At 44.0% G+C, this 24,965-nt stretch overlaps 1 protein-coding gene across 1 annotated transcript in view; it reads right to left on the bottom strand.

The window, feature by feature from the left end:
- The window catches only part of EXO84B (exocyst complex component 84B), a 134,606-nt gene that overhangs the window by 17,418 nt on the left and 92,223 nt on the right, over positions 1–24,965 (bottom strand). The window contains exons 4-7 of the mRNA XM_087384532.1: positions 16,975–17,499; positions 14,084–14,272; positions 13,843–13,979; positions 13,162–13,657 (exon numbers count right to left, since the gene is read on the bottom strand). Of these exons, the coding sequence (XP_087240658.1) occupies positions 13,504–13,657; positions 13,843–13,979; positions 14,084–14,272; positions 16,975–17,499 (1,005 nt within the window). The 3' untranslated portion in view covers positions 13,162–13,503. The remainder of the gene's footprint in view (positions 1–13,161; positions 13,658–13,842; positions 13,980–14,083; positions 14,273–16,974; positions 17,500–24,965) is intronic.

Below are 24,965 nucleotides of genomic sequence, written 5' to 3'. Positions count from 1 at the left end.
CGCCTTCTCCTACGACTTCCGTGCCTTCTCCCACAGTCCTTCACGGCTGTCACAGGCCATGCCTTTCCCACACTAGTGCTTCCACCACGATTTTGCAAGTTGCTCTCTCACCCTCTTCTCATCCCGCTCGTGGACCGTCGCCACTTTGATACCAAATGTGAAAAAACTAGACTTTTCGAGAATGCAAATGTGTGCAATGCATGCAGAATTTGAATGCCAATTGGCCCTCCAATGGGGAAGAGCGCTCTCGTGAGAGTACTTGTTTCTATTTCGACCTACATGCAAGGTGGGAGAGAGATGGCGGATGAATGCAATGTGGTAGAGAGAATGCTATGTGAGATTCACAATGAAAGGGTGATACCCTTTCATTAATGTCCCTTGAGATCACTCAAGTTCCATCTTTCCATTTACACCTACCCTTATCCTATGACCCATGCACCTTCCATTCAATGCACTCTAATGCACCCTTTCTCTCTGCTATTGTCCCTAGGACCTAGACACGTGTGTGCACATCTTTATTACTAATCATTGGCCAATGTTACATAGTTTTGGTGATACTATTTACACCGCTTGATCGATCATAAATACAAACATATAACCGCACCATCAAATTGGCGCCTAACAATAATAAGGTTCTAATGACTATTAATTAACTAAATAATCATTTCTCTTGTCATGATACTCTTTGCTCTGAAGGGGGTTGTTGGAGATATCATAGCCAAAGAGTGTGGTGATGTGATGTGTTGGTGTGTAGTACTAGGAGTTCTAGTACTAGTTCATGTGTGAGTCATGTGTGAGTACCATGTGTCACTCTTGGAGTTATCCCATATACACTTGGTACATGTGTGTGTGTGCTCAGCCTATATAAGGCTTGTACTTCACTTATCTTGATATACTTGATGAATCAATGAAAGCCTTCTTCATGTCTTCATTTGAGCATCATTTCCTCATACCCTAACCTATCTCTCTCCCTCACACCATGTTTCCAGCAACATTGTCGTTCTCTCGACTTCGCGGGATGATAGACATATCGACAAGTTTCAGCTTTATGTTGTCGAGATTAACTTGCTACGGCTTCCACTCAAACATGCCAGTACCATCTGCAAACTTGTACGTCTCAAGCAGACGAAGGTTTGCATTTACATACACTAACTTCTTGAGCTGCTTCACGCTCAATCTGACATAATTTATAAAAGACAAAGAAGTCAATTCTCACAACTTAAGAGCTATTTTTCAAAATATAACTTACAATCTATACTTAATAACCAAGCAATTAAAAATAAACTTGTTTCTCTTCCAAGCGTGTATGTTTGCACACATACTCCATATCTTCTCAGCTAGACATGATGTGCAATCCTGTGAGTGGATGCAGAGAGCTAGAGTCTACAATGAGGGATTAAAAATCCCAAATTCCTCCAACCAAGTAAGAACCAACATCCTCTTATCTCTTTCCTTGGAAATTGCACGGGAGAAATGACACATGTCATTGGGAAACTCCACTACATCCTCTTCAATGCTATTGCAATTTGCAATACAAAAAAGACAATATAATTAAATTAGATGAATAAAGCAATTATTCTCGACCGATGGCTCGCATCCTTTCTCCGAGTACTCAATCCATCTACTCACAAGCACACAATCATTCCATTTAGCAGGCTCCTTCCACAAGGGATGGAGCATATGAGCAACAATGTGGATTGGCCTATGAAACCAATCCCATCTCTTTCTCCAAATCCCTAAAATGTCATCTTTTCTGAAAATTTAGTGTTTACCAAACGAAATAAGGTTATAACTAAGAGCTTAGAGGAATCATGACTTGGTATTAAGTAATAAGGGTAAGTTACAAGACTTTTGTTTTTACCTCTTCTACTCGAGGATAAGGCAATCCTCTGTGGCTTTTCGAAGCTTCAACAAAAACTCATATAGTAGGCCAATAGTACAACCCTCGTGGTTGAAGAGTCGAAGCATGACGTACAAGGACTCTATGTATATCTGAATGCAAAGGGCTTCCTCCCAAAATTAATTGTCCAAGACAATTCCCTCTACATTTTGTCCAACAGGCAATCCAACCAATCTGAACTGGTCATCATTGGCCAAAGGCTCTCTTTGGTCTAACCAACCTATGAAAATTAAGCCCTTTGTGAGTCCTTGGTGAATAAGAAATTTCCAAGAGAGAATTATAAACAAATTTAAACAATCAATAATTTGATGAATGAAAATTTGAATGATGTTCATGATTCAAATTTCATATATGCTAAGAACCAAGAAAATGTAGCCAAAGCGTGTCTTTGAGGGTCTCACAAGCTCCCACTTGCACTCCCTTCTACATAGGGCTAGTGCATGTGGCTTACGAGTGATATAAGTCACTAAATGCATTGCTTTTTCGGCCACAACAGACACCCAAGGCAGCTTTCCAATATCCTCCATCATCAAGTCAAGAGAGTGTGAAGCACAAGAAGTCCATACTATAATGGGATACTTCTCCTTAAGCAAACTTCCCATTATTCTGCAGTTGGAGCCATTGTCGCTGATGACTTGCACCACATTGTCTTCACCAACCTCCTTGATGGCTGCCTCAATAGAGCTCCATATCCACTCTCTGGTGATATGAAGGCCACCATGCGAAGCATCAACCACCCTCAAGAAGATGCTGCCCACACAACAAGTGACAAAAATAGTAATCATATGTCTGCTCTTTGTGTCACTCCATTCGTCGGAGACTATGATGCATCCATACCGACTCCAAACTTCCTTAATTCCCACATGCTTCTTCAAACGTGTGGTGCGGAGAGTCTCAAAACTAGTAGGTGTAACGGATGATGCTCCTGCTCTACTTCTTGGGAGGTAGGAGTCCTTACAACATCGAAGGGAATATTGAAAGCATAAAAGAATTGCTCCTCTGTAATTTCAGTCTCTTGCTTCTCGCGTGGTGCCCAAGCAGCCTGAATAGAAGTAACTCTTGGAGTGACAACTACTGGACCACGTGTCCTCTTGGCAAGAGGCCATGGAGGAGTTGATGGCATAGAGGACAACCCAACTAACATGGATGCCCATGGAGTGGTGCCATGTAGAGGCTCAGCAGAGACACTCCCATGCGCATGTGATGTCGATGCAGATGGGCCATTCTCTTGCTGTATGTGAGACATGCCCGAACCCCCAAATCCCCAGTACCAAATTGGGATGATGTGACAGTGACGGTTGCCTCAATGCCCTACTTCTGCTGCTCAATCAACACATTTGCTTGAAGAACTGATTTGTGACCACAAGACGGAGGTATAGAATCTCAATAAATTTGGTAGAGGTATCTCCATATGCCAAGAAGATCCCCTCAAAACCTCTTAATGTCTCACCATAAAACTTGCTTATTGACCTTCTTGTGCCATATCTCTCAATAAAAATGGTATCTTGTCACACAACTCGTCTTGCGCTTCCACGGCATGTCTCAAGGCCATGGTATAGATAATGGGATGACGAAGGGAAAGGAAAGACAAGTAGAGGATAGACTCTAGAGCAAGGGATTGGAAAGTGCCAAGGCTAGAGATTGGAGAGAATAGAGGAGGCAAATAGAGACAAGTAGCAGTTGTAGAGGATAGAAAATAGCAGTTAGAGAGGAAGAGGCTAGAGAAGAGGCTGGAAAGGGTACTAGAGGATAGAGGTTGGAGAGGATAGAGGCTAGAGGAGAGGGCTGGAGAGACCGTGAAATAAGAACTTTGACAGCAGTGGGGATTGAGGGTGCTGCCATAGAGCCCCTCTGGTCAGGCCAAAGGTCACCACCAAAGAATCAAATCACTGGGATAAGTACCAAGCTGCACCTCTCGCTAAAAGGCAGCGAGGCGAGAACTAGGAAGAAAAGGGTGAAGAGAGAGGGAAGGAAAGCACCCGTGAGAAAAAGGTCCGCCAAGAATGCCACGATCACGCCACCGCCCACGAAGAGCCTCTAGATGAACCTTTCGATAGGAGAAGACTTGGAGGTGGTTCAGTAGAGGAAGGATGAAAGGGAGCCTCTCAGAGTTGCTTGCACAAGCAAGCTCAAGCTCTCAAACATTGATGAGAGTGGAATGAACAAGGAGCTATTGATGCACTTCGAGGCTCGACCTTCAACGAATGGGTTCGATGGGACTGGTTGAGACTACGAAAAAAGGTTTGGCTATCAGGTCACTTTTCACCAGTCACGAAGCAAGAGGCTACGCAGGGGTAAAACGCTGAAGCAGATGGCCACTCCTTTCATTTGCGGGGTTGCTGGCTGGTCATACGAACAGTGAAAAGCTTGGATGTGAGTGGTTCCTGGAACGGGCTCAAAAAACGAAATACAGCCAGCCCTTGGAAGGCGGGCTGCCTTAAGCAAAGGCCACAGCCCGTGAGTTGTGGCGACGAGCACTCCTTTCACCGAATGGCAACGCAAAGGGCCGCGAGCTCAAGTCGCCCTCGTGCAAAGGGTCTCGCTCAGCACAGCTCTTCCACGTTCACAATGGCAGAAGCAAGCTGGGGAAGGCAGATTGGGGGGGGCGGGAAGTAGGTTTCACGGGTGCAGCTCGTAGGCAGGCAATGAACCTCATGTAATTCTAATTTTGACATCTCTCAAGCATGTAGGTGATGGAGACATGCCAGAAGCTAGTCCAAGTTAAAGATAGTCATGCCATACAAGTACCTATGGGTTTGGGATTTCGAGACATCCACAAATCTAATCCATGTCTACAAGAAAAAGTTGTAAACCTTTCAAGCCTTTGAAACATATGTAGAAAGGGACACATTTGGAATAGATTCATGTATACAAAAAATACTCAAAGACAATGCAAAGAGAGAATCTAATTCATTATAGAGGAAGTTGTATGCTAGCACATCGTACACCTAGCACGTGGGATAGATGTCAATAGACAGCCTCAAAAACCAATGTAAAGAACCAAGTACACGTTGGAAATGGAAACGAGACAACATGAGAGAATAGAAAAAAAGAAAGTCTATTAGCGTCCATGGCAGACCAAAGGTCTATGGGACAATAAAAGAACCATCCAATACAACAACTTGGGAAGGGCACATGGCAGCTCCCAAGGGGTGCATAAAGCAACTCCAATTATTCAGAGTACCTAAATTCTATCCTAACCTATATATAATCGATCGTACATCATTTTAAGACTGAGAGCCTTTTGGTTTTGATTTCCTTAATGATTGCTATTCCTCCGTGGTACATTGGCCACTTTCCATCCTTCCTGGCAGCCTTAACTTAGACTAATTGCATTGATTTATCCTTCAATTGAGCTCTTGTAAGTTCCTCAGCTATCCATAGCTTAGTTCCTATCAGCTTGTTGGATTGTCGTAGGATCTTGAAGCTTAAATCTCGCAAGTTAAATGTAATAACAGCATGGCCTTGACAAGATCCTTGACTGTGGAGACTAGCCGGGGGTAGGTGGGGAATCCTTGCAAGACTTTATAGCCTCATTACTTACCTCCTGCATACCAGGTCCTTCAAGAAGCAAGAGCATCTGCCAGTTGTAACCTCAACTCTCTCACTTGATCTTGTAAGAGCAAAATATGTTTATGATATCCAATAATGAGGTGGCCGAAAAGACCTCCTCTCTCATATATACGTTCATAAGGAGAGGGTGTTCGAGGTACAACTATGGCATATTACGCCCTGCTAGAAGGAGCTGTTGGAGTTGATGGTTTTTGGGCCATTCTTGATTGGCCATGTCCCTTGCAACCCCTTGCTGAGCTAACCCCCCAACTGGGCAAGGGGTTTCATCTCAACTTGGGATTAGGTGACGAATGAAAGGCTGCTTCTGTCGAGCACTGCTGATGGGACAACGGGCTAACGAGCTAACGGGCTAGTGATGATTTGTTGACAAGACATGCGCTGCGCTGCTGCTGCTGACGGGTCTTACACTCATGGGGTATTATCGGGTTGGTGGGCTCTGGGTTGTGACAGGCTAACGGACTAACGAAGGGCTAACGAACGCAAGAGCAGAGGGGGAGATTAACGAAACGACCAAATGTAGGAACGGAGGACTGACAAACGAACCAACGACAGAGATCAACAAGTGATGGAGAGAGAGAGAAGAAGAAGAAGAAGAATATATTATCGTCCTCTGAAGACCAAAACCGGCCTATGGGACCTGAGCAATACAATATCACAAGTACATGAAAGCTCCTCCCGAAGATGGGAGGGTGGAAAGAGAAACCACCTTCTAGGATTCAGGTGGATTCCTATGCTTGAAGAGCTTATACACAAATGTTCCTAAAGCTGAAGGTGACCCTTTATGCAGCAAATCAGCCAGTTTGTTATGTCCCTCAAGGAGGTGATTGAACTCTTCCCTAATGTGTGCATAGTGAGGGCATATCATTACCATGTGTTCTTCTGTTTCAACCATACTTGATCACATAGTTGGCATATTCTACTCTCCCTTGGCATCTTTTTCCATCCCCCTGTTTCTATTTGCAGCTGGTGTGATCGGGTGCGAAGTGAGGCTAAAGCCCTCCGTTTATGCACTGCTATAGGTGTACATATGTACTTCTGCGTTGTTGTCTCCCTTCCTGTATAAATTGACCAATATTCGGGATTGATATATGTGCGATAGTACTCAAATTTATCTTTGTTTTCTGCTGTTTGCCATTTCCTGTGTAGTGCATTCAGCAGGTCATAATGAAAAGCCTCTTCATCAATCTCCTCTGAAGAGTAGTTTAAATACTCTTCTACTTCCCACTTCTTGAACCATTTTTTTAGGTCCTGTGCCCATCCGGATGTCAAAATCTTGCCCTTGTTTGTCTTTTGAAGCTTCTGACTTTCATTCCATGCTCTCTTTGGTAGCCTTTCATTATCCATGCACTTGACCTTTGTGATGTATCTGAGTACTCTCTTCAGAGCATGTAGCTCTATGGGTATACATCCTGTCTCTAGGAGTAACAAAGAGTATGGTGTAGTAGCCTTGATGCCCAAGTGCCTCCTAATGAAAGACTTTTGCATTTTCTCTATCTCATTCCACGTTGATGGAGATATACTCCCACCCCATACCTCTACTCCGTAGAGTACTGTCTGTATCACATATGCCCCAAAGATCATATTTCGTACTTGCCACCTTCTCGTATTGCTATTGTTGCACTCATTTTCAAATTGGAAGTATTTGCCCATCCTGCATCAAGTCTCCGTTGCACACAGCTGTTCCATCTATTATTGGCGGGGATTTCAATACCCAAGTATTTGAATGAGTGCACTGTCTCAATGGGTTGTCCTTTATATAAGATTTGGAGGGGGCTGCGCTTGGCTGTATAGTCTTGACTATCATGAGTTTAGTTTTGTTGACATTAATAGCCATCCCACTCTCTGCACAAAATATGCTGAAGATATCCATCATTTTTTGCATCTTACTTTCACTATTAGTGAAAACAACCACATCATCTGCGTAAAGAAGCAACCAAATCACGAGACCTGCTAGATGAGGGCTGTATAACTCATCTTTACATGCTTCTTCATTCACCAACTCCTCAAGTCTATCAATGCATAGGCCGAACAAAGTGGGTGAGAGCGGACATCCTTGTTTTACCCCCATATTACTATAGAACTCTTGTGACATCCCATCCTTACATTTTAGTTGACATTTTACTTTCTCATAAAGTCTAAAGACAGCAAACCTTATTTCCTCGGGCACCCCTATGCATTCCATTCTCTCCCATAGCACATCCCTAGGCACTGTATCAAATGCCTTCTTAAAGTCAATGAAACAACAGAAGAGTGGCTTCCCCTTGAGGCGGCTTTCCTCCATCAAAACTCGAAGAGTGACTAGGTGATCCACTGTACAGTGTTTTGGTCTGAAACCAGCTTGTCCCATTGCTCTTTTATTTTCTTTCTCTGCCCAAGCACTCAATTTTGCCTCTACTATTGTGCTATATAGTTTGGCTAGAGTGGAACATACCATAATTGTTCTGTAATTTGTTAATTGATTGCGGTCACCCCCTTTGTAGATTGGTTTGATCCAATTCTCTTGCCATTCTTCCCAACCATGCATCAAAGCCTGATTTAGTGCCATTGCTATGTGCCTTTGCGTGTGCTCATTGGTCCACTTAATGAGTTCAGCCACTAGGTGTAGAGTGTCTGCTGCCTTTCCATTTACCATTTTCGAGAGAGAGAGAGAGAGAGAGAGAGAGAGAGAGAGAGAGAGAGTTTATTAAAGTCTTCGGAAGACCGATGGGTCTATGAGACTGTGAAAATCCTGGTACAAACGAGCTGTGAGGGTTTAGCTACCAAACAAGCATCCACACCAATGCAGAATGCAAAACATGCACAATGGTAGTACTAAGTACTAAGTACAACATAGTCATGTTGGAAGGAAGAAGAAGTCCACTCCTATCTCCGTAATCAGAGTATCCTCTCGCGGTACCTGACTACCTCATGAATGAAGCCTGCCAAGCATCTCTAATCTAGATAGGAGAGGAATCGGGAGAAAACCCCATAGCCATCTCTGAATAGGCAGTAGAAATGCCCTCGGATCTCATAGTAAACAAGACACCTGAAGATGGAGTGCTCCTTCGTCTCAACCTCCTGCATGTCACATGATGTGCATAAGCGCCTCTCCCTGGGTATGCGCTCTACTCTGCCGCTCTCGATACGAAGTCTATGCAAAGAGACCCGAAACTGCCCAATAGAGACCCTTAGTGAGTAGGGTAAGTGGATCTGCAAATGGGTCAATGAAACCCTCCTCTATGATATGTAAGCAGTGATCTCTATAGAAGCTTAGCTTCACTAGGAGTTCACTTGGTCCCAACCAAGTCCGAAATGTGTGTAGCTGTAAGAGATCCTCACGGATTACCTCGTTGACCTCGTGTGACCAGAGGGGAGAAAACGGAGCGTCCATACTGTACTAGAAGGGAGGGAGTCTATCCATGTGGAGCCCCAGTCACTCAAACCATCTCCCTGTGCGTGCATACCAACATCTCTAGTCAGCTCCTACTGAGCATGTCATAGAGGAGGACAATGCTAGCCATAGATACAAACCCTAGGATGGACTCTAACTAGGGTCAAAACATGTGTGGTGACTAACTCACCCACAAACTCTAAGGTTATGGAAAGAAAACCTTAATAAAGGAAAAAAGTGCCCCCAACCCCTTATTACGCAACATTGGCTACTGCCTTGAATCAGCCCATTGGTTTTGCTGTGTTTGGTTAAGAAACCAAGGACTTTCCATTGAGAAAAGCAATTCACGGTCTCAAACAACAAGCTCCCACAACTTGGTATGAGAAGATATATGACTACTTTGTGTTAGAAAAGATAGAATGGGAGAGGTCACTTGCTTAGGCCAATACTCCCACGCATGCAGCAAAAGCTCAAACACACAGAGAAAGAAACAAAGAAGAAAAGTTATATTAACGTCTTCGGGAGGCCTCGCGGGCCTATGAGACAAAGTACAAACAATAGAGTAACTCATACAAACCACCGTGGGCTTAAGCAAAGGGCTCGCTAAGGCTCTTACTGAGTGCTAAGCTAAGCTAATGATCTCAAATCTAAAAACCAAAATCTCAGAGATGCAAAGCTAGTGCTCCTAATACATATTCACAAGCCACGGTGGCTCTTCCATAAGACGCGAAGATGTCACGTACCTACATCTGTCGAGCCGTCTCTCACTGTGGTGGGAGGCGTAGTCTTCGTGATCTCTGTATCCAATGGGATATCTCAAGAGTGACACCTCGACTCGGGTGGTCTTCTTTGAGTAGAGCAACGATGGGTTGGACATCTATCATGCGTGCTCTGGTCATCCTCTATGTCGCTATTTCCACTACTCCGCATCGTCTCTTTCCGTTGATCCATGCTGACCTCATGTGAACTATCTCCTCCGCCTCTACCTCGATGTGTCATGGGGCTAACTCGAAGGCATAAAAGTCGGTGACATGTCATTGTGCTTCATCTATCTCCAATGGTACTATCACCTCCTACTGTCTGAGTTGTGTAGTAGGATCTCTCTATGCATCTCCATCAAAAAGATCCCAATGCAAACCTGGTCATGGAAGTGGACCAATCGGGATAGTGGCCCGAACCCGTGTCCCTACTAAAAGAAACAATGGTACCATCCCCAGATCTCATAGTAGGCGGACAGGTACATAGAAAGTGCTCCTCTGTCTCTACCTCTGCTAATTTGCATAGCCTCCAAATATGCAACTCTCTAGGTATGCCTATGGCTCTCCTTGCCTCGATCCTTCGCTGATAGGATGAGACCCGTATCTGTCCGATGGCAATCCTTGGTGCATATGAGATCAGTTTGTCCTCCAGATAAATATTCGGTCCAGGTAATCACTCCATCCTCCGATACTCTCAAGAAGTGATCGTGGTAGAATTAGATCTTGGTGGGCAACTCTTGGTTCCTATCCCAAGTCTCTCATGTATAGAGCTAGAGTAGAACCAACCGTATGATACAATTAATCTCATCTCTCCGGACCTGGGGGGACGAGGTATCCAAGCTGTACCAAGAGGGAGGGAGATGATCCGTTTGAATTATCTGTCTATCAAACCAAGTGAATATGAGTGCGTCTCAAGCTGTGCTAACCCCACCCCAGGCTAGTTGTCTGTATGATTACCAACCTCGGTAGTCTCTATCTAGGTAAGGCCCAAACCCTGTGAACATATGTCATCGTCTAGAAGATGACATCAATCTAAAGTGGTATCATAGCAAACTCTACCTATATGATCTTACTCTGAATCATCTTGGATCCCATAGTCACCTATAGCCTCTTGAATCTCTGCCACTCGGTTGCCAATAGGTCACTGTAAACTACTCGGTGCTTTCTGACAACTTGGAGATAGGAGTTACAAACTTTTTATTCACAATTTTATAAGGTACTCATGGATGCATACTAAAAGAGATTGCATAAGAGTGTGAGATCTTGCAAAGATTTACAATTTGCTAGATATGAATAGCAATAAAGAGATATGCACAATTGAAATTTGCAAAACTTGCTGACAGTACACTTGGGTTGAGGAGCTAAGACGCGCCCCCCCTATCCAGGCTCACTTTATTTCTTGAAAAAGAGATACAAGACCAAGGTGCAATGCACCTCCCAAACTTTGAACTCAGTTGATGACTATGACCTAGACGAAACACTTAGGAATAACTGTAGAAAGAGATAAATAGTAAAGAGAAGACTCCATGACTGAGACTAGAACGTATTGAGCTCCTGGATAACCCAATCCTCAAGAGGAAAGAGCCTGCAACAATCACCACTTCCATCCAACATTAGTTGCAAGACTAGTTATCTAGAAAGAGAACAATACCAACATGAAAATGTGTTGCAAATGAGACAAACGTGAAATTATAGACTCCCCTCATGACTTGACTCCTTTGGAGATGGAGTCTTTGATGCTTTTGCAGCCCTCTTGGATGGGAAGAGTGAGAACAAGAGGCTGGAGTGAGAACAAATCAGAAAAGAGGCCTGTAGGCTAGAGAGAGAAAATATGAAAGGAGTGATGCTTTTAGAGAGAGTGTGTCATGGCTGCTCCAAGGCTAGCAGATGGGAAAGAGATGCTGCTGTCCCAAAAGTGCAGAGAAGAGGCTGATTTCTGCATGGGAAGGGCTGGAACAGTAGAGAGAGAAAGCTTGCTAGGGAATACTGCTTTAGAGAGAGAGTGTTATGGCTGCTCCCAGGCAGGGGAAAGAGGAGACTTACTGCTGCTGCTCTCGAGGAGAGGAGAGGGCTGATTTCTGCAGAGGGAAAGAGCCTAAACTGTAGAGAGAGAACTTCTGCACAGTAGAGAGAGAAATACTGGCAGAGGAGAGAGAAAGCCTGCAGCAAGAAAGAGAAGGGCCTAGAGAGGAGTTCGCTGGTCCCAAAGGGTGAAGGAGGGGCTGCTGCATCAAGGGAGAGAACGAGAGAGGCTAAAAACGAGTTTTTATATCCAAGAATGGAAGGGGGAAGGCCCTCTTTTATATGCTGAGCCCTCCCCCCCCCCCGCGCCAAGGATAGGAGTGACACTTGTTAGCAGATTTTGGTGGGCTGCATGGGGGCTGCAGTTCCTGTAGTGACAAGTGGTGCCATGGTCCATGCATGGCTCTCCACATGTCCCCCACAGGCTGCCATGTGGCAAGGCTGCCATGACAGCATGCCACATCACCCAAACGCTCTAAAAATGCAAAGTGGTCAGGATTCAATTCTGATTTCACTGTCGGGTACCTAACAGCTTGTACTATCCAATGACATACTCTAAAGTCACAAATGAGCGATAACTGAGCTCATTAGTTTGTCGTCTTATCTTGTATCTCCATGTCTCTTTGGCATGCTTCCAGGCTCACACCCAAAGCCTTTGGGACATTAATGGTTGCTAGGTCGGTATACAATCTGTGCATTTGATTGGTCCCATAAATCGGGTACTCAGGTGGAGTATGATTTCCAATGTCCCTCCTAAAGAAGATCATAACTCCATCGGACACTAATGCCCGTAACCCCAACAAAGGGGGTCCATAGACCTTGCCCCCATGTACCTAACTGAACAGTAGGAAAAACATTTTTATTCTTTTGCAGAACATATCAAATATAAAACTGAAAGAAAATTTACAAAGCAAGTGGATACGGTGTGAAGCCAGGTGACAGTCACTGTCCCAGAAGGGTGCTGCATACATGGCAGTCAACCTCACTAGTGTTTCAAAAAGCCATCCCTTCGTCGTGGGGTCTTGGAAGTGTGCCTGGAAGCAATCTCTCTCTAGTCTAGCTAGAGCTCCCTGCCCTCATGTGAGTCGTGCCCTAGCCGCATGAGTCATCATGAAGATTGGCCATCCGAAGACTATCCCAAGATAGATGTACGACTACAATCTCCACTAGCTCTCCCAAGTAACTACACTACACTTCCGCCACTAGCAGATACTCTATTAAAACGCTAAATAAAGCAAGCATATCACATAAATCTATGATGCACACATGCCATCACAACATGCAGACGCACAGGCGATGATTTTCAACATCATAAAATTTATATTTTCAATTTAGAGAGCATCGTAATGATTCTGCATGCAGCAAGTCCAAAAACATTTTGGCCAGAATGTAGATATTTGAAAAGTTTGACAACAAGTACAGGCGATTGCTTTGAAACATACACCTATGGTGCCTCAATTATATATAAGCAACATCACATGAGCAATGATTTCTAACAAAGAACCAGTCCAAATAATCTTCAGGCACTGTGAACGCACCTTGTGACTTCTGAAGCAAAGTCTGGCTCAATATGGCCTTGGATGGAGAAAGCTTTGTAATCCTACTTGATACATTGGTCTACTCCAGGCCTCCTTAACTTTGAGCAAACAAATCTTTGACACAAAACCCTTTAGACAGAGGATTTTATAGTCTCTTTTGCCTTCTTTATAATATAATAATCTCACATGAACTGCCATTGTGAGGTACAGCCAAAAAAATAGTTGCACTAACGGTGATACTTTCAAATCTTTGATATGCAGACTGAGCAATGAATGAAGATGACCTCTTGGTCTGCATTACAGCTTTTGCGAGGTACTCAACTCAAGCATTTACATGCTGTGTCAGGGACTTCCATGTGAACGTGCAGAAGAGATAGACTGTGCTGATAAAGAAGCTGTTGGGCTTCCTGGTGCCGTTCCTCTAGACCAATCTGCCAACAACTTCTGCATTGAATCTTGAGCCGTTGCCAGAAACCATTCATTTTCTGGTAAAACACTGGACATTTTATTTGAAAGAGAGATTATTCAGACTATGTTTTTCACAAAGACATACGTGAACTGGAAGCCAAACCACAAATGATGGCCCTAATATGCCTAAAAAGTTGATGATACTTTGAAATGCAAATTAAGCTCCCCATGTTGTGCATCATCAAAATGGTAATGCATGATTCCAGAAAGTACCTATTTGGGTCTAGTCCGGTTTTGCTAAAAGCTTCTACAGCTCGAGTGATGATGTCAGCAACAACTTGTCGTATTTGTCTAGTGAGATAACGCCCATGCGAGGCTACTTGAATGACAAATTGCATGTCCAGCACAAACTGCATCACAAGTAAACCAATGTCGAACATATAACGCATTCATACACAAAGTAGAAAATTTAATTGACACAGTTGGCCCTATTTAACAAAATAAGTAAGCATACTTGTTGCAATCCAGCTTGACCCAAAGGTCTTGGGCTGTCTTCCATGTCTTCCCAAAAATCCTGATCATCTGACAACCAAATGACAAAAGTTTCTACAAGCCTCGTAAACAGCATTGCAGCCACCCTCTCCCTTCCTGTCAATACATCAGCTGCTACATAGCTCAGCTTGTTCAACTTAAAAAACAACTCCTGCACGATCAAACAAACTCACTATTTAGAAATTGTAGACGTAAACATCATAAAAGCAAAAATTTTGGTTTTTCAGAGTTAAATCTTCCCACATACTCAATTAGCTCTGAATACCAAATAGCATCCACACTGCATACAGGACAAGTGTGTCCCTAATAGCTCAATTTTTTGGCTATTCAAGTAGCCTCATCTGTATAGGCTATTCAAATATCCTTGAAAATCCCATGACTTCTGGTGGCTATAGTTAAACATCCATATATCAGAAGGGAGTGCGTTCCTGGGGCCACTCAAAACAGTGAGTACAAGACACATCTTGGTGAACGAACATCCATACATCAGAAGTGTATTCCAAGGTCTAATGCCTCTCTCTCTCTCTCTCTCTCTCTCTCTCTCTCTCTCTCTCGCTCTCACTTTGTTCCAGCCCATTGAGGCTTGTGTGAAATTTTCTTTTTGGTGTACTTTGTCCCATAGGCCCCGAGGCCTTCCGTGGAGGTTACTACACATTTCTTTGCAGCACTTAAATATTGTACACATTCCGCTTGTGTACATTTGACCATCCGTCACACAACATAGTGCAGCCAGGCTTCTTCCATGTTTCCTTCAAGGGCTCTAGCTGCACTTCTATGCATGCTCTTTCCCGCTTGAGCTCACATACTCGCAAAGCTTCAGATGAAGAGCCTTCCCACTCGCATCCAATGCCGCTAATGGCTATCATGGTCTTCCTCCATTGGTTCCTCTTGGCCACATGAAAGGGAATGACACACCGTATGAACAGTCGGGTGAGCTCTCTAGTTGCCTCTACCATTGCCTGCTTTTGAAATCCAAATTGGATGCTTGCCCTTTGTGCAGAATTTCTAGGTAGTGGAGGAGTGGCTCGTGATACATCCTTTGGCAAAGGAGTCCTCTTTGCAAGCATAGCCGACATAGAGGAATGGGCACTCTGTATCTCTGCTTCTCTTTGCTGCCCCCAGTGCTTGACTTGAACTACCTTTCTCCTCATTCAACTGCTCCACAGAACTTGGGAACACCCAAGCGCTTTCGCCTCCATTCTTCAAGGCTCTCCTTAACATCTTGAGGAACATATGGGCATGGCCCTACGTCTTTGCTTGGCACATGGGCAAGATGGTCCTTCACACGGGTGACACTCCCCGTTTCTCCATTCCACAGAATTTGCATTTCCACTTCTTAGAATCACCAGACTGATTTCTCTACATGTTTCCAAAATGTCCAAGCATGCTCAGGACTCAAGAGAGCCAGGGAGCAAGAAGGAGAGGTTGGAGAGGAGAGCAAGGAGGAGAGGGAAAGAGATGAGGAGAGCAAGGAGGAGAGGAGAGGGCTGAGAGGGTGAGAGGGCTGAGAGGAGAGTCTGAGAGTAGGGTGAGAGGGCTGAGAGGAGAGGTGAGGGATGAGAGGGTGAGAGCTGAGAGGTGAGGGCTGAGAGGAGAGGCTGAGAGTAGGGTGAGAGGGCTGAGAGGAGAGGTGAGTGAGCTGTGACAGAGTTGAGAGGATCGAGGAGCAGCACATGGGAGCCGAACAGCAGGAAACGGCGTTGGCGGCCGCACACGTAAGCAAAAATTTGGGGCAAAAACTGCCACCCCGGAAACACCGTTTCTGTTTTGGAAACGGCACGAAAAAGTCATTCTGTTTCAGGAAACTATGCTCTCTCTCTCTCTCTCTCTCTCTCTCTCTCTCTCTCTCTCTCTCTCTTTGCACACATCAGGGTTCATAATGAATTTGGGTTGGATCCCCCGGTAGGTTCTTTATTTCACAATAAAAGAGTTTCAGATCTACAGCTTGCACGCTGAATTTACAAACGTGAGGATAACCAGAAATACAATAGGAGATGGGCTCCCCTCTCTTGGCAAGTGCCATGTGTCATAATTCTAGCCACTATCCATAGGGTCTTCCTAGGCCTTCCAACTCCATGGTCACTTGCTTTGGTAAGGTACTCCCTTGGCTCCATGAAAATAGGGTATTTTGACCTCTCTTGGTACCTGCATCAATTTAATGAAGCACACCACCATGGCACCCATTAACCATTAGCTTTTGCATGCAAAAATACTATGTAGACTAATCCTAGTCTCTGTGGGCGTCCCCACCAAGTAAACCAAAGGGCATGCCAAACAATAATTCTTTGGTTGAGCGAGGTCAATTCTCTTTGACCATAATTAAGGGGCTTTGACTAGAGTCAAGGTGCCTTAATTATAACCAAACCTCTCCACCCGAGGTTGGATATCTCGGGTCAGCTAAAGTCAACCCCCTTGGCCTAAACCAAGTCTCCCCGACCGAAGTCAAGTATCTTTGACCGAAGTCAATGCTTTGACCACTTAAAAGAACTCTTTTACTATAATTAAAAACAAATGGAGAACTCTTTAATTATGATCAAATAAATGGTCAACTTTATACTTTACTTGGATATTTACAGCTTGGTAACAAAGGGCCTTAGTGCGCCCTTTGTTTCAGCCCATTGAGGTTTGAATGAGTTATACTCTGCAAGGCCTCCCGAGGATGTTAATATATGTTTTTCTTTCTTTCTTTGTGTGTGTGTGTGTGCGCGCGCGCGTGCAATACGATGTTCTCAAGAATATGAAGCATTCTAAGCAAATAAATTCATATTCTCATCCATCAGCTCAACTAACATTAAGTATTATATTTAATTGTTATCAGACCAAAAAGCATGTAGTTTTCTGGAAATGTCTAACCTGAAAAATAGGTGAGGGCATGGGCTCAAACTCATCACCATTGTTATCCAAGTTCAGATATGATTCAACACTTAGGTTTGCTTCCCCATCTTCAGTGAAAATAAGATCCAGAACCTGTTGCCTACAATAATGATCGCGAAGCCTATCAACCATGCGCTGCAATCGCCGTCTCCACTCCCTCAGTTCTGGCATGCGAGAGACCACAGCACTATGCCTATCTGTGGTACGTTTCCGTGGCTCCTCTTTACCATTCGTTTGTTGAGCTGGTAGAAGCTTTGCAGCTGCTCGAGGTAGAAGATCCTCAGCAAAAGCAGATGCATTCGCCAGAAGCGCTAACTGCTGGTATTCAGTTTCTGCTAGTTTCACAGTCCTGTTTTCCGTATGATTTCCCCAACTTTCATCCTCTGGACCAGGCACTGCCTTAATAAGAAGATGGACATAAGACTCAAAAAGGTGAACAAGACCATCCAACATGGGGCCTCCTAGCTGCATGCTGATAAGAGCAGCCACATCATCAAAAAAGTCCTGCAGCATAAGCAGAAGGAATCTGCACAATTAGAACCTTAGTACGCCCACCACCCATCAAGCAAACAGAGACTATATAATAACTTCCAGAAACTCTTCTCAATATCGATGATTAGCCTTCCAACATTCAACTTGTCTATTTGATACCCCACTTGAAAGAGCATTTCCATAATTCACAAGGAGTGACACATGACACCTTGAATATGACATGTTCTTACTTCCCGTATACAAATCTTTAAAATAATCAATTGGATTCATACGAGCATGACTGCAGATAGCAAACAATCTGACATTGTCGCTGGCTGTGCCTCTCCTAAAAATGAATGAGTATACAAATTTCCAGGCTGATCTTTATTGTGCTAATGCCCATTTTATCCATGACCTCTGCTTATATAGCTGCCTGTAATAGTATTGACAAAATGTGAACAGCTGTAATATTATTGATGTCTATCTATATAGTTCACCAAACTGAAATGTGCATCCCAATGGTTCAGCCGGGACTTCACATATTCAGGCTTCTTCTCCCTTGCAAAAGGATCAGGAGAAAACAGTGGATGCCCCTGTGGCACAGCAAGCGTAGGAAGATGCTGTAATGTTGTTGCTGCTGCAGATACCTAACGATTTGAATGCCAACACTGGCTAGAATAAAAGCATACAACTGGAGATGCAGCAATTTACTGCAAATGCACAATGAACCTCACACATAACAAACCCTAGCTGAGGATGTGAAAGGAAGAAGCTTTCTGGTGGCTTCTTGCAGAAGCGGCGCTTCAGCTCAATCCCATGTGGCACATTGACACAGAACAGTCTGCCAGAACCATTCCCAAATATTGCAAATTCCTCAGAGAAAATAAAATAAATTTCAGAACAATCTGCCAAAAGCACTCCTAACAAAAAAAAATCCCTTCATAAATCTTCAGCAGGAGCCATCTCTACCGACAAATTTACCAAAAAGAAGCCTTGATGATCCCAAAAGTGCTCAGTGACCACACATAGAAAGTTTTGTTGCGGCATAACTTATGCATTCATTCCCAAGGATTCGTCAGAAACTCAGCCTACTTCCAACCAATGGATTTTCATAGGTTAGAATGACAAAATTAGAAGCTTTCAAGCACTATGGCTTGAAAACAAATTATTAAACTCAATAGAAAGGTCGTATTAAATGCACTGAACACAGGAGCAGCAAACTAGAAGATTATCCAGCATCACAGCCAAGGGCATACTGAATGATCGACAAGAAGAAAAGAGCCGCAGAAAGACTTCATAAACACACTAGCAACGTGGATAGCAAAGTTACCAAAGTGGGCAACAGAGACACTCAATAAAGGGTAGTGATGAAGTTAGGATCCTTTACACACTTGCATATTTTTCCATGGACATTATTACTATATTTTCTATTTTTCAGCAGACGTTTATTTATTTCTTGTGCACATACTTACTGATCACATGTGTGAGTCTTTCGTATGAGTTCTTTCTTACAGGACTTAAACTTCCCGCCTACAAATCCAATTCATTGATCTTTATCAGGTCAATGATCACTTTATGCATGGTTCTTAAACCATGAGACTTTACCATCTTAACACTGTAGTGGCACTTTTCTGCAAAAGAATTAGCCACAGCTGACACTTCCTATGTGTACAGCTAATCACATTATGATTACAAGACGATGGGGGGTGAGCTCTACTACATGGAGTTTTTCACAACCCATAGGGTTGTCCAAGTCCTTACGACTTGATGATTATTTACCGGATCACCCTCCACCTGCAAGCATGCCTCACAAGATTGGAATGCTCCACACATCCACTGGGTTTTTGTATCCAATTTTATACCCTTCAATTCCTAGTTGCTTTCATACTAGCTCTGGGGGTGAGCCTTGTTGCATTTAGACAATAACAATAAAAGATAGGTTATCCATTCATTATGAACATGGGTAGAGGGTTCTGGGGCAAATTTCTAAAAGGAGAATTAGAATCTATTTACTTACATTATTAAAGCTATTTCCCACTATATAGGCTAGGAGTATTTGAGTAAATGAATATATCTATATTTTAACTAACCTGTAAGTCCAATATTGTTTTTTAAACAGTTTTTTTAATAGCTTCTTATCAAGCTTCGGATAGAGACCAACAAGTGCCAGTTGCTTTTGCCGCCTCATTCTTGATCCTAAAACAGCAAATTCGCATTGAATTCTTTCCTCTTGCTGACCACAAGACCCCTGTTTCATTCACCAAACACCTCTAGGGTAAATTGTGTTTGGTTCTGCAGCCTGTTGCTGCTGTTTTGGCGCCAGATTTCACCACAAATTGGAAGCAGACCTGCTGGACATTCCTTGCAAGCTACAATCTTGCTCCAAAACAATTACAATTTGATATGGGAGCTGATTTGGTTGCTGATTTTGCAAATTCCACTCTTAGCTGGCAACACCTTAAAGGCATTCTTCATCTTTAGGTGTGTACCCATATCGCCCCTAATGCAATTTGCCCTTTCCATTGTCCTTGCACTGCAGTGAACTAATGCCCGAGCTAGATGTAGCACGGAGTCACAGAGTAGTGGGTGGCGCTCTTGTGGATTGGAGCGGAGGACTGGCTCATGCAGGACCTGCAGTGGAGAAAGCCTTAAGACTGGATGGGTGGCCTATTGAGAGAAAAATGGAGGGGATTGTTTTGGGGGCGGGTATTTTTTTCCCCGCAAGAGGGAGAGGGAAGGGGGGGGGGGGGGGCACGCACGCGCTAAATCCAAGAGGCACACCAGAGCGGACATTTATAACATCGATTTCTTAGTACAAATCTAAATATGAATCCCAATCTTTTTGCCCTACATAAGATGGTTGTCTCCCTTTCTACCCTCAAAGGTTAAATTACCACTTGGAGAGTTGAATGTGTGTGGTTCACGCGAAAAAGGGAAGAAAGAAAAACAATGCCATTGGGGAAGAGAGCGCACACACTAGAGCGGACATTCATAACATCAATTTTTAAGTAAAAATCTAAATAGCATTTCCAATCTTTTTGCCCTAGGTAAGATGGTTGTCTTCTCCCTACCCTGAGAGGTTAAATTACCACTTGGAGAGTTGAATGTGTGTATATTTTTAGCAACAATTACATTTGGTGTCAATAAACATTACAAGGCTTTAAAAAGGACTTTTCCTTTGGTCCATTTCAATACGATCTTTAAGCATCATCCTTCATTGTCATATAATTTTTCTTCTCGCAGGAAAGAAACACACTCAATGTGATTGATTCCCTTTTGAAATCAAATATTCAATATGAAGGCGAGTACCTTCACCTAACTGACTTTCTCCTTACTTTCAACCATTATAGACTTTAGATTAACTTTGGGTATCAAATGACATTCAAATAGTTCAATAATTACAACAAGGTGAAGAACAACGCATATGTTGGAGCCTCACAAGCTTAGGAAAGAATTCACTGAGCCCATATACCAATGTAGTGGACAACTGTCACGAGGACCTGATTTTATGAACCATGACTAACTTTGGCTTAGGGGACTAGCCAAGGGGAAGTGACACTTCCCATAAGTCCCTAGGTGCACACACTAGGCCTACATGCTAGAGGCAAGGCAAGGTTTAGAGGGGTCTAAAGGTTAGGCCCAACAGAAACCAATGTTTCATTGGTTAGAAGGGTTAGGATTTAAATGTGAGGAGCAAACCAATGTTTCATTGGTTTTGGTGGGTTAGAGCATTAATGAGGGGGCCACGTGGCAGCCCCTCATGCACACATGCCCTCTTCCTCTCCTTCCAAGGCTAAGGTACGGCATGCTTTTCTCTTCTTCTTGCTTTTCTTCATGCATTCCGAGGTGAAGAGTACGGAAGTGTGGCACGCATTCTGAAATCCTTTCTCCACGTCCTTTGTTGCTCCACCCACCTCGAGGCATTCCATACGGTTGTACAGAGTGCAGGTGCTGATCCCGAGGTGGATGCACAGCTGTCTTGCTTTGAGTGGCATTCATTTTGAGACATCTTCAAGGCTGTACAGGATAGTACAGTTGTCATGAACGCTTCCCAAGGCTGCTTGTACGGACAATTGCACGCATCCCGAGGTAGATTGGCACTGATTTCAAGGCTGATGTACGGATGTTTTTCCTGCTGGTACGGGTGATTTTGTTGGCTTTACAGCTGTTTTCTTCGCTGGCACGCATCCCGAGATACCTTCAATGCTGTTGTGCACGCCCTTTTCCTGTTGTACAGCCTGCTCAGCTCCTGTCTCCTGCCCGTGATCCTCCTGCTCTCTTTCTATCTCTGATTCCAGCCCGTTATCTCTCTTCCAAGCTGCAATTTCCTCCTGCTAGCCTCTACACTGGATCTGCTGCCCGTGGAGGTGTTCTAGACTGGATTGGAGTTCCTTGGAGCCGATCTGGAGCTGGATTGAAGTCGTTTGAAGCTGGTTTGAGTTCTCTTGTCACTATCCCTTTCACGTTGTTTGAACTTGGTGATTTTGGAAGCTTGTTATTGCTCCATTTGTTGTTGGAAGCCCCTCTTGGCCATTCAGGCAGTGATTGGGCACCCAGTCACAGAGGGTGTAATCAAAGGGGCAGTGTGTGGATTTTCTTCCACTATTGTGGTCACTTGTGTAGTCCGAGATTTGTGTTGAAGCTTGGTCACCCTGAGAGGCTTATCAGTGGGTTGTGGGATTGCCAGTCTTGCCTGAGCAAGTTGGATGCTTTGTGGAATGCTTGGACACCTTTACAGTTGGTCATGGACAATGGTGAATGCCTTAGCCTTGCCTTGGCACTTGGGTACTAGTGTGCGCACTAGGATGGAATGCAAGTTTTAGCCATGGACGGTGGAGTTGCCCGTGGGGCAGAGCACAAGGGTGAGCCCTTGTTGTATGTACCAATTTCATTCCTAAATAAATAAATAAATACCGAAAGGGGCGCCAAATGTTTGGGGCCATTGTGGTGTCTTGTACTTGGTTTCATTGAGCAGGGGCACTCTAGCCTCCATCCAGTTATTTCTCAAATTGTTTCTAAGTGGTATTGTTTAAAGTTAAGTGGCTGGAAATGATGCAATGTGGCTCTGAATAATAAATATGCAATGATAGTTATCGTCAACTGCCCTTTAGGAAATTGAAGGGATTGTCACCATCTTCCTACAGAGGTGAGCACTGGGAATGTTGGGTGAAGAAAGCCCCATTGCATTGTTGTTACAACCATATTACCAACAAGCATGTCACACCGCGAGAGATCATTGACTATCTCCAAGCAAAAAGCAGACAGCTTGGAGGAGGAGCACCACACCAGCGAGGGTGAAGAACAGAATGATGAGGGACAGCATGTTTCTCCTGAGCATTGCACTGAAGACTAGCAGGACAAGGTAGATGAGAAAGAGAAGCTTGATCCCAATGCCCTTTTCCAGTTGCGAACGGAAAGTGCAGTGGGAGCCCTGTCACAGCTACAACAAACTTTCATGGAGACTATGCAAGCTTCTCCTGGTGGTAATGCCCCCCCTGGAAGCCAAAAGACAGCTCAAAAGAAGCATAAGAAGCATAAGAAGACTGTCACGAGAACGTGAAATTATGGGACTTTTGATTTGCTACTCCCGTAATTTGCACATGACTACCTTGAGCCTCTAGGGCAGCAGGTCTGGCCATGGGGCGGGACTTGGGCAATTAAAATTCCTAGTGGGTCCTTCGAAATAGTGACTCTGCGCCCAGTTACTAGGCAATTAATTCCTAGGGCCAAAGTGTGCAACAAAAGAGTGGTGCAATTTAAAAACTGCTTTTAGGAGCCAAAAGAGTGGTGCAATTAAAAAACACTGCTTTTTGGAGCCTAGGGCTTCAAAAGGGATGGGAAGCCCTTCTTTTAAAGGCAGTTCGCCAAATCACTTCCAGAGGAGCCAGATCATCAGTCTGGAGCTGCCAGGTGTTGCTAGAGTCAAATCGCTTTTTACCAAGAGGTTCTAAAGCCTGCCAAGGAAATTCGTTTTTACCCAAGGGCCAGTTTCAAGTGATCCAGAGCCTACCAGGGAATTTCGTTTTTACCTAGGGGCCACTTTCAGGTGATCCAGGGCCTGCCAAGTAAATTCGTTTTTACCCAAGGGCCAGCTCCAGATGATCCAAGGCTTGCCAGAGCAAATCGCAATTGCAAACAGCTGGGTTTCAGCCTAGTTTACAGCCCATGGGACAGAACATGATGTATGCCAATGTTGGAGCAGCCCCAGGGATGCAAACAGGTATGCCTAATGCACCAACAGGTAACCTTGCTTTGGGAAATATGCAAAATTCAGGTGCTGGTCTGAATAGTACAGCTTTTCCTAATGCTGGTAGTGCAGGGGATAGAGTGAGTGCTGCTGTCCCTTTTGCCCAGGCACCTATTTATGACAAGTCGGCACCTCAAGGGAAGCTGAAGGACTTTAAAGAGAAAGGTGCAGCCGTGAAATTTGAGACATTCAGTGGGGTGCAAGACAAACTTAAGGCTTTGACCTTTTTGCAGTAGTTCGATGCAGCCTACACAGGAGGGAATTTCACAGAGTCATCCAAAGTACGCCCGGCTGCAAGTTTCCTAAAGAGGAATGCACTTCAGTGGTGGACCACAATGCTTATGCAAAACACTGCACCAAACACGTGGGTAGGTTTCAAGCAGGTGTTTTCAACTGATGGCTTACCACGATTTTTGAAGTTTATATTAAGACTGCTTGGCATGAGCTGAATTCCATTAATTGCCGCAATTTAGAGGAGTATAACAGCAATTTTTGGACGGCTTTGATGCCCGTTAGCTCCTACCAGCTTGTTCCTTTCACTAAGCACGTTGAGAAATATTGTTGCGAGCTACCTAAGAAATTGAGAGACTATTGCACGAAGACTCAAGTCTCCAATATGTCCCAGCTTACCGAGAATGCTAGCACACATGGACAGAAGCAGGAATCTAAGAATGGATCTAGTGCAGATAAGTCTCATGGAAAAGCTAATCGTCAAAAGGATGAACGTAATCGCTTGTCTCCAGAAGAACGACGCGCTTTATATGCACCTGACAAATGTTTTATTTGCAAAGAGGAGGGACATCGGTCCAGAGATTGTCCCAACTGTAAGAGGAAGGAGCCGGCTAGTCAAGGATCAGCCACGGAATGTTCCAAAGGGCAAGAGTTCCTAATTCCACAGCGGGTTACTTACGGCTGGTTTTGTATAGCGCGGTATACAGGTCCTTGTAAAAAGAATTTTGTATGGCAGAGTCTGCCACTCTTTTTGGCATCCGACTCTGGATGATGTATATGGTTTGCAAGATGGTGTTTTCCTTGCTACTTTTGGATGCTCTTTTGTCATGAGGTTTCGACAAATTGAGATTGCTATTTTTGTCATGAGGTTTCGACAAAAATAAGAATACGATTTTTGCCATGAGGTTTCAGTAAAATATGCATGTTATTCTTGTCATGAGGATTCCACAAGATGGGAATGCTCTTTTTTGTCATGTGGTTTCGACAAAAAGAGAATGGATTCCCCTAGACCTTGGTTCCG

Source organism: Dipteris shenzhenensis, chromosome 14 (genome assembly GCF_047967505.1).
Source record: "Dipteris shenzhenensis isolate YYH24624 ecotype China chromosome 14, Dip_SZ_1.0, whole genome shotgun sequence".
Taxonomy (NCBI): Eukaryota; Viridiplantae; Streptophyta; class Polypodiopsida; order Gleicheniales; family Dipteridaceae; genus Dipteris; species Dipteris shenzhenensis.
Note: the sequence above shows the minus strand (reverse complement) of the source record. Positions and strands in the feature narration are given on the sequence as shown.